The sequence below is a fragment of the Oncorhynchus kisutch genome, linkage group LG20 (genome assembly GCF_002021735.2).
Source record: "Oncorhynchus kisutch isolate 150728-3 linkage group LG20, Okis_V2, whole genome shotgun sequence".
Classification (NCBI taxonomy): Eukaryota; Metazoa; Chordata; class Actinopteri; order Salmoniformes; family Salmonidae; genus Oncorhynchus; species Oncorhynchus kisutch.
The window spans coordinates 19,026,219-19,039,829 of NC_034193.2; the positions used below are offsets into that span (position 1 = coordinate 19,026,219).

General features: G+C 44.4%; 1 protein-coding gene across 2 annotated transcripts in view; it reads right to left on the reverse strand.

Moving 5' to 3' along the window:
• Nucleotides 1–13,611, reverse strand: part of LOC109865404 (vesicle-fusing ATPase) — a 46,876-nt gene that overhangs the window by 13,213 nt on the left and 20,052 nt on the right. For both annotated transcript variants that reach the window (XM_020453545.2, XM_031799411.1), the window contains 6 exons: nt 10,474–10,640; nt 6,819–6,926; nt 5,042–5,117; nt 4,244–4,399; nt 1,570–1,769; nt 391–556 (listed from right to left, as the gene is read on the reverse strand). In XM_020453545.2, coding sequence (XP_020309134.1) covers nt 391–556; nt 1,570–1,769; nt 4,244–4,399; nt 5,042–5,117; nt 6,819–6,926; nt 10,474–10,640 — 873 coding nt within the window. The remainder of the gene's footprint in view (nt 1–390; nt 557–1,569; nt 1,770–4,243; nt 4,400–5,041; nt 5,118–6,818; nt 6,927–10,473; nt 10,641–13,611) is intronic.

The following is a 13,611-nucleotide window of genomic DNA, read 5'->3' on the forward strand; positions in this document are numbered from 1 at the left end:
GGCCAAACCCTCCCTAACACGGACGACGCTGGGCCAATTGTGCGTCACCCCATGGACCTCCCGGTCGCGGCCGGTTACGACAGATCCTGGGCGCGAACCCAGAGTCTCTGGTGGCACAGCTGGCCCTTAATCACTGCCCCACCCGGGAGGCCATAATAAAATATATTTTGATTTGTTTAACACTTTGTTTGGTTACTACATGATTCCATGTGTGTTGTTTCATAGTTTTGATGTCTTCACTATTATTCTTAAGAAATAATATTTTAGAAAATAGTAAAAATAAAGAAAAACTCTGGAATGAGTAGGTGTGTCCAAACTTTTGACTGGTACTGTATGCGTGTCTGTGTTTCCATGCGCACGTATGAATATGTGCATGTATGTGTGGTTTACCTATGACCAGGATGTTGTTGAGCTGCTCTACTCCGTCTATCTTGGAGAGCAGCTGGTTGACCACCGTGTCGTGGACACCTGTGCTGCCTGCCATGCTGCCACGTTGCTTACAGATGGCGTCGATCTCGTCAAAGATGATGATGTGCAGCCCACTGTTGGCGCCCAGCTGTGGAATAAGAGAGATATGGGTGAATGAAGCAGGAGGAAGTATGCTGTGGTCACACAGGCAATGCAGTGCTAACTTAGGAGAGTATTTAGACTGTCTACCACTCGCAGCTAAGGCTGTTCTGGGCTAAATTCTCCTTGGTGCGACAAGAGTGAAATCTAAAACCTTTCAAAGCCTCCTCATCCTCCCTCTGCTCTACCATGGAGGGACAAAGTCCGCACAAACAGAGAAAGAGAAAGAGAGAAAGAGAGAGTTGGTATGAGGGAGAGACCGAGAGAGACCAAGAGAGACCGAGAGAGTCCGAGAGAGACCAAGAGAGACCGAGAGAATGCGAGAGAGAGAAAAAGAGAGACCGAGAGAATACGAGAGAATGCGAGAGAGAGAAAAAGAGAGAGCGAGGTGAGAGAGACTGAAAGTAAGAGATAGAGAGAGCGGGGTGGGGGGTTATCTGTCCATCTCTGGCCCTGTCAGTCTCCAGACGTAGCATTTAAAGCAGGTGTGGAGCTGGGCTTATTGTGGGCTAGGTGAGAGAGGGGGACAGAGAGGGGGGCAGAGATAACCCAACAACTCATTAGGTGGCGAGGAGTGAGGCCGTCACTGTCACACCGGCGTCACCATGGGGGCTCAATACACAACTGTCCCCCAGTATGGAGAAACCCACTGACTTTTCCACCGTTATTATTACTAATATGCCTCTTTAAAGGGCAAATCAATCTTCTGCAGGAGAAATTAGCTTCTCCGTGAGGATTTGTGTGATGCTTATCTGTGTTTCGTGGAGTAGGCTGCATATTGGCCTCAGGATAAGGAATCCATTTAGTATGACATCTATTTGATTGACTTGTTATCAGGTATGTTGTGCTTGATAACCACATGAGTAATTGCAGTGAAGGTACTGGGTGGATTTAATGACATACACAATTGATTTACTGGTGTGTGTGTGTGTGTGTTTGTGTGTACGCATCTTACTGAGTTTTTATCTATGTCACATAGTGTTTATGATATTTCCCTCCCACCCTCTTCTGCTCGTCCTCTGCGTCGGCGAACAGCTTCCTGATGTTTGCCTCGGACTCTCCCACGTACTTATTGAGGATCTCAGGGCCGTTGACCACCTTGGGCTCGCGGGCGTTCAGCATCTTCCCAATCTGCCTGGCCATCAGAGTCTTACCACAGCCAGGAGGCCCGAACAACAGGATGCCCTTCACGTGCTTACAGCCTGACAGGGAGGGACACAGACAAAAACGTTAAAAGAAACACATCAGAGTCAGTGTGAATGGTTTGTGTGTGTCACAATCGTATCAGAGTCGGTGTGAATGGTTTGTGTGAGTCACAATCGTATCAGAGTCAGTGTGAATGGTTTGTGTGTGTCACAATCGTATCAGAGTCAGTGTGAATGGTTTGTGTGAGTCACAATCGTATCAGAGTCAGTGTGAATGGTTTGTGTGTGTCACAATCGTATCAGAGTCAGTGTGAATGGTTTGTGTGTGTCACAATCGTATCAGAGTCAGTGTGAATGGTTTGTGTGTGTCACAATCGTATCAGAGTCAGTGTGAATGGTTTGTGTGTGTCACAATTGTATCAGAGTCAGTGTGAATGGTTTGTGTGTGTCACAATCGTATCAGAGTCGGTGTGAATGGTTTGTGTGTGTCACAATAGTATCAAAGTCAGTGTGAATGGTTTGTGTGTGTCACAATCGTATCAGAGTCAGTGTGAATGGTTTGTGTGTGTCACAATCGTATCAGAGTCAGTGTGAATGGTTTGTGTGTGTCACAATCGTATCAGAGTCAGTGTGAATGGTTTGTGTGAGTCACAATCGTATCAGAGTCAGCGTGAATGGTTTGTGTGTGTCACAATCGTATCAGAGTCAGCGTGAATGGTTTGTGTGTGTCACAATCGTATCAGAGTCAGCGTGAATGGTTTGTGTGTGTCACAATCGTATCAGAGTCAGTGTGAATGGTTTGTGTGTGTCACAATAGTATCAAAGTCGGTGGGGAAAGTCCTTAGGCCTCTTTAGCACTCTATGCTTCCATTGGCTGTTTCTCCAATGCACTGTGTTTGAGGTGACTTTTGCTTTAAAGTCATTGTCCGATCTCATCCCTGATTCATATGTCACATCCAGATATGAAACATTCCCAAGGTATTTAAAGTTCACAAGTTCAATTTGTGAGAATGAGCAGGAAAAAACTGATGAATCAGCTAGATTTACTGTATTTACTGCTATGATTCACTACAAGTTGACTCTGTGGTGTGTTTCTTATAAAGATCAAGTCTTGTGATTAGACCCAACCAATTTGGAGCAGTTTTGGGTCTAGACTGAAACCCAGACTGCATTGGTCCTAGTAGCTTTTTGCACCTGTTTAGTGACATTTGCTCCCGACTCATCGAGGGGCCAGAGATAGACATCGCCCCTGTCATTTATACGTGCTGAAGGGGAGACAGACAGGGGTAGTGAGGAGGGGCTCCAGGTAAACCATTATAGTGTGTGTGTGTGTGTGTGTGTGTGTGTGTGTGTGTGTGTGTGTGTGTGTGTGTGTGTGTGTGTGATCCCTTGCAGTCTTCCTGACTTTTGCGGGAGTGTGAGGAGACATGGAGAGAGTGAGAGCCCCACCAAACACACACCTCCCCCCTATGATCATCTCTCTCAGCACCTGCGCTCCCTGACACTCCCCAATTACACCCTCACCTTTAGACTCTCCTCTATCAGGGCTCGCCATCTCATTAGACCAGCCAGCTGGCCACAGCCAGGGGCCAACTCCTGCACCCCATAGCACCCAGCCGCCCTGCTTAAGGTCATCTCTCGCACTCACACTGGACGCCACGAGGCTAGGACTTGGGCTCTCTCTGTGTGTGTGTGTGTGTGTGTGTGTGTGTGTGTGTATGACGCAGAAGAGCACCTGACTTGCTTTCACTATGAACCATTCTTTAGTGATGGGAATCAGCATCGTAATCTGAGACATGTCAAACAACTATTTACCAGTGCATGCAAGGATTATTTCGTGGGGGATGGATGCATGCGTCATAACTGATGGACGACTGACGAATGAGAGCAGCATCTCGAGAGGACACTACATTGTCTGTCCAATAATGGACGCCCCTTGGGCCTAACCGAGTGAGTGAGACAATTCATTTTTAAAATAACTAGTTCACCGGTAGTCTGGTGTTCAGTAGTGTTGTCAAACAAAGAGAAAAGTCTGAAACTACAATGTCAGTCCAATAATAGTATCCCCATTCGGTCCACTTCTTTGAGACTGTATCACAATGTGCAGTAGTATTGGTCTGAAAACCAATGCCATCAGAACACAGAGAGTCTTATTCATATCATGGTGTTTCATCCAGAGACCGATTGTGTGATTTGGTTTGGCAGGCTGTCCTGCCCCCCCCCCCCCCTCCCTCCCTCCCCCCCTCCCTCCCCTCCCAGTGGCTAATGGTTCAGTCTGTCTGACGTTAGGCTGGAACACAGGCTCACTGGGACCTTGAAAAGTGGTTAGCGGGGGGATGCGGTGAGAGAAAAATACACAGAGAGCTATAAAAAGTACAAGTATGAGAGCGAGAAACTGAGTGTGCAAGAGAACAGGCATGTGTGAAAATAAGACTGAATACAATGGATTGAGTGAAAGTCAAGAAAGAGAAACTGCTGTTGAGAAAGATCAGGAGGACGAGAAAGACCAACAGAAACAGAGAGGAGCTCACCCATCTGCTCCACGATGTCTGGAGGAAAGACTCGAGAGGCGAAGGCCCTACGGAAGATATCAGAGAACTCCTTGTCCAGGCCACCGATGCCCATGCGCTCAAAGTTCCAGTCTGGGTTGATGATGGACTGACGAGACTCTCTGGTCTTTGCTTTCCCTTGATTTTCAGAAAGGCAAACACACAAAAAGGGTTAAATACTTTGTTAACCTCAGGTTCTCATCCATTTAACATTTTCTTCTTTATTCGTGTTTTGTATGTGTGTAAACCGAGCACCAGTGGCAGCTCATAGATGGGGAATGGTGCAAAAGCTTTTAATGTATTAACTAAATAGTCCATCAAAGACATAATGAAGAACATGTACTCTACATGCCACTGAATGAATGACACTTTCCTCTCGAGGAAACTTTCGCCATCTCAATTTCATCACTCAAAACAACTGAAAGCAAGGAGAGGATAGCCAAACATAAAATGTGGACAGGGTGCCCCCTTGGGGTCGTATTGGGTTACAACAAGCACATGCCACAAACTGGTAAAGTCAGTCAGGGTGGTTTAGTGAGACCGAGTGTCACTTAGCTTAGCCTTGTAAACACATCCACTTTGGTTCATTATGGAAATATCAAGCCTAATTTGTTTACATCTTAATATCCCGGGTCTATTACGCTTTGAGCGGACCAACTTGTCAGATATACACAACCGTGATTTACAAATACCGTAATGGAGTGAGACTATATACATTTGCTGTAGTCACTTAATACAAGACAGCGTTTTCCACGAGAGCAAGCCGAGGATGACACTTACCAATGAGGGTAAGAGAGGAGCTCTCTGCCTTCTCGAAAACCACCTGGCTGTTGCCCAGCAACAAGCCAATGTCAATCTGTAAAGACCACGGAGATAGAAGACAGTTAGGAGTGGACAGAGAATTCCACACGTTTTCTATGAGAATTTACTTGACTAACTAGCTAGCACCTTCGGTGTGGCTTACATCACCATGTTGTATACACAATAACTACTGTATAGCTAGTGTAACTATAATAAACTCAAGAAAAAAAGAAACATCCTTTTTTAGGATTCTGTCTTTCAAAGATAATTGGTAAAAATCCAAATAACTTCACAGATCTTCATTGTAAGGGTTTAAACACTGTTTCCCATGCTTGTTCAATGAACCATAATCAGTTAATGAACATGCACCTGTGGAACGGCCGTTAAGACACTAACAGCTTACAGACGGTAGGCAGTTAAGGTCACAGTTATGAAAACTTAGGACACTAAAGAGGCCTTTCTACGGACTCTGAAAAACACCAAAAGAAAGATGCCCAGGGTCCCTGCTCATCTGCGTGAACATGCCTTAGGCATGCTGCAAGGAGGCATGAGGACTGAAGATGTGGCCAGGGCAATAAATTGCAATGTCCGTATTGCGAGACGTCTAAGACAGTGCTACAGGGAGACAGGGCGGACAGCTGATCGTCCTCGCAGTGGCAGACCACGTGTAACACCTGCACAGGATCGGTACATCCGAACATCACACCTGTGGGACAGGTACAGAATGACAACAACTGCCTTACACCAGGAACGCACAATCCCTGCATCTGTGCTCAGACTGTCTGAAATAGGCTGAGAGAGGCTGGACTGAGGGCTTGTAGGCCTGTTGTAAGGCAGGTCCTCACCAGACATCACCGGCAACAACCCACCGTCACTGGACCAGACAGGACTGACAAAAAGTGCTCTTCACTGACGAGTCGAGATTTTGTCTCACCCAGGGGTGATGGTCGGATTCACGTTTATCGTCGAAGGAATGAGCGTTACACTGAGGCCTGTACTCTGGTGTGGGATCCGTCATGGTCTGGGGCGGTGTGTCACAGCATCATCGGATTGAGCTTGTTGTCATTGCAGGCAATCTCAATGCTTTGCGTTAGAGGGAAGACATCCTCCTCCCTCATGTGGTACCCATCCTGCAGGCTCATCCTGACATGACCCTCCAGCATGACAATACTGCTCGTTCTGTGCGTGATTTCCTGCAAGACAGGAATGTCAGTGTTCTGCCATGGCCAGCAAAGAGCCCAGATCTCAATCCCATTGAGCACGTCTGGGACCTGTTGGATCGGAGGGTGAGGGCTAGGGCCATTCCCCCCAGAAATGTCCGGGACCTTGCAGGTGCCTTGGTGGAAGAGTGGGGTAACATCTCACCGCAGGAACTGGCAAATCTGGTGCAGTCCATGAGGAGGAGATGCACTGCATTACTTAATGCAGCTGGTGGCCACACCAGATACTGACTGTTACTTTTGATTTTGACCCCCCCCCCCCCCCCCCTTTGTTCAGGGACCATTATTCAATTTGTTAGTCACATGACTGTGGAATGTCTGTTGTTGAATCTTGTATGTTCATACAAATATTTACATGTTAAGCTTGCTGAAAATAAACGCAGTTGACAGTGAGAGGACTTTTCTGGTTTTTTGCTGAGTTTCTAAGTAGTTATGATTAGTTATAGTGTATGAATAGTCCTATGTAATGTAACATGGAATGGTGCTAATCTGACTAATAAAGGTCATGAGAGGGTTGATGCTGGAGGTACATGTACATTGTGCTTCTTCCCAGAGCCTGCATTTCCCTTGAGGATGCTGGGGTCCATGGCCTCGATGTCCTTTATCAGCAGGCCAAATAGCTTCTCGCAGAAACTAAACACCAGCTATATAGACAGAGAGAAACAGGATGAAAAGTGGACAATATGTCATAAGAATGTAAAGCAGCATGTGAATAAATACAAACCGTAGCAAATTGTCACAACGTAAGTACACCATTCTCAAAGGTTCTTGCACGCCGTCAATGAGTATTTGGATAATCTAATCGATGGGGATAAACAGGATTTGTTAAGGATTGCCTTGCATCAGACGATGGAAGTTGACTATTGCATGTGATACATTTTGCTCCAGAATGAAATGATTCCCCTGACATCTTACCGTTAGATGCAGAAAAAGCCTTTGATAGGTTAGAATGAGAGTACCTACAGATCGCACTAGGTCATCTGGGCTTGTGTGCTAAATATATCAATCTGATTTTGTACGCCAACTCTTGCGCAATGGTGATTACCGGCACTAACTGCTCCTCCTTCTGTCCCCATCCCTAGAGCTCCTGTCCCCATCCCTAGAGCTCCTGTCCCCATCCCTAGAGCTCCTGTCCCCATCCCTAGAGCTCCTGTCCCCATCCCTAGAGCTCCTGTCCCCATCCCTAGAGCTCCTGTCCCCATCCCTAGAGCTCCTGTCCCCATCCCTAGAGCTCCTGTCCCCATCCCTAGAGCTCCTGTCCCCATCCCTAGAGCTCCTGTCCCCATCCCTAGAGCTCCTGTCCCCATCCCTAGAGCTCCTGTCCCCATCCCTAGAGCTCCTGTCCCCATCCCTAGAGCTTCTGTCCCCATCTCTAGAGCTTCTGTCCCCATCTCTAGAGCTTCTGTCCCCATCTCTAGAGCTTCTGTCCCCATCTCTAGAGCTTCTGTCCCCATCTCTAGAGCTTCTGTCCCCATCTCTTTGTTGCTTCTCATTCTCTCACTTCAGCCTCTTGCCCGAGCCGTATGGCAACCCAATGCCATAGAACCAATTATCATGAATGTCTCTTCCCATTTTATCTCGCTGTATGAAGATGATGTCCTCTTGTTTTAAACAACATTTTTATTGAGTACATTTAGTATCTTCTCGGGATAGAAAATTAACTGGCTAAAGTCTGGACTGTTGTCCCTTAACAGTTCTAATGACTCTGTAATAGCTGGTATACCTTATGTTGAAGACCTTAGATATCTGGGCATTGACATTTACAAGAGTCTGGAAGTGATTGTGACAAAGACATATACTTCCTTTCTAAACAAGTTTGAATGTGATTTAAAGAGACGACTCAGTCCTCATTAGCTTCCCAGTCTTGCGTTTCTGTAATTAAAATGAATGCGTTTCCCCTTATGAACTTTATTATCTCTATGATTCTGCTGTGTCTACTATCAGGATACTAGGACAGGCTTCATAGTGCAATCTTAGAATAGCAAAATACAAATAATCAAATGATCGACTTAACAAAGACCCAAGCCTGCTGTTGGGTGAGGTGTTCCGGATGTTACATTTTATCACTGGGCTTTTGTATCACGAGCAATTCCAATATAGATAGATCCTAGTAGTGACACAGATTGGCGGTCAAATGAGGAGAAACTTGTTCTTTACGCGGTTTGTTTGTTATCCCCTTGAAACAAGATAGATTTCATTATGGCCCATTCGTTTCTAATGTTCTGTCTATGCAGACATTAGCAATGAGAGACACACTCATGTAATTTGTTGTATTCCCAATGGAGTAAAAACATTTTATTTACACTTAGAGATCTATTTGACTCTCAAGGACTAGGTGCTTTTTCAGATGAACAACAGATGTTTCATTTATCTTTATTTTGTGTGTATTTTACCACCTTTTTTGAGCTCGTCTCATCGCTGCAACTTCACAACGGGCTTGGGAGGCGAAGGTCGAGTCGTGTGTCCGCCAAAACATGACCGTCCAAACCGTGCTTAACACCCGCCCGCTTAACCCAGAAGCCAGCCGCACCAATGTGTCGGAGGAAACACCGTTCAACTACCAACCGAGGTAAGCCTGCAGGCACCCGGCCCGCCACAAGGAGTCGCTAGAGAGCAATGAGCCAAGTAGAACTTCTCCGGCTAAACCCTCAATTAAGAACAAATTCTTATTTACAAAGACGGCCTACCCCGGCCAAACCCTCCCCTAACCAGGACGACGCTGGCCCAATTGTGAGCCGCCCTATAGGACTCCCAATCTCGGCTGGTTGTGACACAGCCTGGGATCAAGCCCAGGTCTGTAGTGACGCCTCTATCACCGCGATGCAGTACCTTAGGCCGCTGTGCCAGTCGGGAGGCCCTTTGATTTCCAGTTACGTGCTACCTTAAAGGCTTATGGTGTTCTCTGGATTTCACATTTATGTAAACATCTATTTACTGACTGGATGTATGTCAAATCTAAAACCAAAGGAATTGTATCTTATTTATTTGAAAATAGTTTATGGTACAAACAAACCCTTGAAGATGAATGAAACCATGGAATAATGACTTTTGAGTTCTAGAGGAAGACATTGGAGTGGGAAACTGTGTGGAGTACATAAGTGGAGCATCTCGGAACCTTAACCTCCAAACAATTCACTTCAACTTCATTCATAGAACTTATGCTACTCCACACAAAATATATCAAATGTCTTTAGTACCCTCCCCTTTAGGTACCTTTTGATCACAGCCACTGCTTTATTTATGCATGTAATGTGCAATTGTCCTCGGGTTTATTGTTTTGGGAAAAAGATCACTATATGTCTATCTAAAAATACTTTGGAGAAAGTGTAAGATCTCCCTGCTCTCCTGTTGTGTTGCTGTCGAATGACAGCACATCAGGATCAATGTCTTTAGATCACAAAAGGGTGCGGCTAGCAGGCCTAACAACTGCAACAACAATGCTTGCCTTAAGATGGAAGCTCCAATGGGTGTTCTCATTTTTAGATATTGTTATTTAGGAATTGTCCACTGCTCGTTCTCAAGGTGACAGTGAAAGAATCTTATTAATGTGGTCAAACGCAGCTGAAAGTGTAAGATCTCTTGCTATGAGAAGTTAAATCAAAAGAGTCACGGGTAGAATGGTGTGGGTTCTATTTTGGGTTTATTTTCTAATTCATCTTGTTTTTATTTTACCTGCTTTGGTGGACTCAATTAGCATAGCATTTATTGTTGCCTGGTAAGTGCATGTACTATGAATGTATCTTGTGGTATTGATAAGCATGTAATGATTGTCATGTGATATGGACATGCGTTGACAAAGTATTTATCATTCATCCAATGCTGTTTATTCTGCCAATTGATTGAATACAGAATAATAATAAAAACATATTTAAAAAATATATACAAAATGTAAGTACACAACAAAAAAGTTTGGGCAATTAAATTATTTGACGAGATGTGCGCTCTATGCTACCCCTCAACCTAAATCCAAGAGTACGACAAAGTTACCCCTTGACAATGATCTACAGTCAGTTTTGCCACTTTGCAATGATTAAGGATTTGGGATAAGGGTAAGCTGATCCTAGATCTGTGTGTACGGGCAACTTCTACCCAGAGCTTCAAGACCAACAAAGTCCTCGAGGAGGTAGTGTGTGTAACCCCAACCTGTCATCCTAGTCTTCCCCATCCATCTGTAGGCTACAGTTCCAGTACCTGCTGGCCTACACTGAAGGCCTGGCTGTTGAAGTGCTGGATGAACTCTGCAGCCATCTTGTCTGAGTCGTATGGGCTGCTGTCCACGCTCTTCTTCTGCAGGAAGTCAATCTCCACTATCATGGTGCCTACACACTGCTTGGACTTGTCAAAGTTGTAGCCGGTCACTACATGGACACACAGCGGAGAAAGGACACACACAGTGAGATGGCAAAAGAGTAGTAGCCCAATTACTTTTCACCTCGTTTCTCAGTTTTTATTTTCACGTACAACGTCAACTGTCTGGTTGGTGTTAGATTACAGTACCTTGCTCGTTAGTGCTATTCACTTTGTAGCATATTGAATGAACAACCTCATCAAGGACAAACAACTAACTATTACCATTTGTTAGAGTGTACTGTTCACGTTACAGTAAGTTCAAATGGGCCTCTGTCGTTCAGGGCTTCACATCTGAGAGAGCATACTGCAACACGGGGCTGAAAGTGATTAAGGGAACCAGCTGTTCACAGTGCTCCGTCCACACCTGTTCACACCCAGCTTGTGTTGCCGTACCGACGTTATGCAAATGAGCCATGTAGCGGATCTATTCCAGGGCAGGGTGTCTTTACATATCAACACTTTGCTAATTTAAGGGCTCATATTTTGATTTGCCTAGGCAGAGCTAGTCTGGTCCCAAACCGCATGAGCTGTAGCCAACTGTTGTTGCCATGCCTACATGTTTGTCAAGCCAAAGAACGAACACAGAGAGGAGTTGGCTGTAGCACTAAAACAGATTTGGACTATGAGGCTAAGGCAGATCTATAGGACTTAGGCCTATTACAATAGGCATTGTCGCTACAAATATCATCTGATAGTAGGCTTATAATGACTTTGGTTACTACATGATTCCATACGTGTTATTTCAAAGTTTTGATGCCTTCAATATTATTCTACAATGTAGAAAATTGTCAAAATAAAGTAAAACCTTGGAATGAGTAGGTGTGTCCAAATTTTTGACTGTTACTGTATATACACTACCAATCAAAAGTTTAGACACCTACTCATTCAAGGGTTTCTTTATTTTTACTATTTTCTACATTGTAGAATAATAGTGAAGACATCAACACTATGAAATGACAAATATGGAATCATGTAGCAGGCAAAAGTGTTAAACAAACATTTCTGAGGCTGGTAACACTAATGAACTTATCCTCTGCAGCAGAGGTAACTCTGGGTCTTCCTTTCCTGTGACAGTCCTCATGAGAGCCAGTTTCATCATAGCGCTTGATTTGGTTGTTGTGACTGCACTTGAAGAAACATTCCAACGTTTTTTCCCATATTGACTGACCTTCACGTCTTAAAGTAATGATGGACTGTCCTTTCTCTTTGCATATTGGAGCTGTTCTTGCCATAATATGGACTTGGTCTTTTACCAATTAGGGGTATCTTCTGTATACCCCCCTTACCTTGTCAGAACACAACTGATTGGCTCAAATGCATTAAGGAAAGAAAGAAATTCCACAAATGAACTTTTAAGAAGGCACACCTCTTAATTGAAATGCATTCCAGGCGACTACCTCATGAAGCTTTTGGGGAGAATGCCAAGAGTGTGCAAAGCTGTCATCAAGGCAAAGGGTGGCTATTTGAAAAATCTCAAAAATAAAATATATTTGGATTTGTTTAACACTTTTTTGGTTACTACATGATTCCATATGTTTTATTTCATAGTTTTGATGTCTTCACTATTCTTCTACAATGTAGAAAATAGTAAAAAAAATAAAGAAAAACCCTGAGTAGGTGTTCCTGAGTAGGTGTTCTAAAACTTTTGACCGGTAGTGTATATTAGTGAGATTTTCCACATTTTCTTACATTACAGCCTTATTCTAAAATTGATTAAATTAAATAAAAATCCTCAGCAATCTACACACAATACCCCATAATGACAAAGCAAAAACTATTTTTTAGAAATGTTAGCAAATGTGTTAAAAAATAAAAACAGAAATACCTTGGTGCGGCAGGGTAGCCTAGTAACCGAAAGGTTGCAAGTTCAAATCCCCGAGCTGACAAGGTACAAATCTGTCGTTCTGCCCCTGAACAGGCAGTTAACCCACTGTTCCCAGGCCGTCATTGAAAATAAGAATTTGTTCTTAACTGACTTGTCTAGTTAAATAAAGGTCAAATAAAAAATACATTTACATAAGTATTCAGACCCTTTGCTATGAGACTCGAAATTGAGCTCAGGTGCATCCTGTTTCCGTTGATCATCTTTGAGATGTTTCTACAGTCCACCTGATGTAAATTAAATTGATTGGACATGATTTGGAAAGGCATACACCTGTCTATTTAATCTATATAAAGTCCAACAGTTGACAGTGCATGTCAGAGCAAAGAAACTATCCATGAGGTTGAAGGAATTGTACGTAGAGCTCAGAGACCAGATTGTGTCGAGGCACAGATCTGGATAAATGTACCCAAAACATTTCTGCAGCATTGAAGGTCCCCAGTGTTCTCCATCATTCTTAAATGGAAGAAGTTTGGTGGCCGTCCAGCCAAACTGAGCAATTGGGGGAGAAGGGCCAATGGTCACTCTGACAGAGCTCCAGTGTTCCTCTGTGGAGATGGGAGAACCTTCCAGAAGGACAACCATCTCTGCAACACTCCCCCAATCAGGCCTTTATGGTAGAGTGGACAGATGGAATCCACACCTCAGTAAAAGGCACATAACAGCCCACTTGGAGTTTGACAAAAGGCACCCAATTACTCTGGTTTGATGAAACCAAGATGTAACTTTTTGTCTGAATGAAGAAGAAACCTGGCACCATCCATACGGTGAAGCATCATGCTGTGCAGATGTTTTTCAGCGGCAGGAACTGGGAGACAAGTCAGGATCGAGGGAAAGATGAACAGAGCAAAGTACAGAGAGATCCTTGAAGAAAACCTGCTCCAGAGTGCTCAGGACCTCAGGCTGGGGCGAAGGTTCACCTTCCAACAAGACAACGACCCTAAGCTCACAGCCAAGACAGTGCAGAAGTAGCTTCGGGACAAGTCTCTGAGAGGCCCAGACAGAATTGAACCCGATCAAACATCTATGGAGAGACCTGAAAATAGCTGTGCAGCAACGCTCCCCATCCAACCTGACAGAGCTTGAGAGGATCTGCA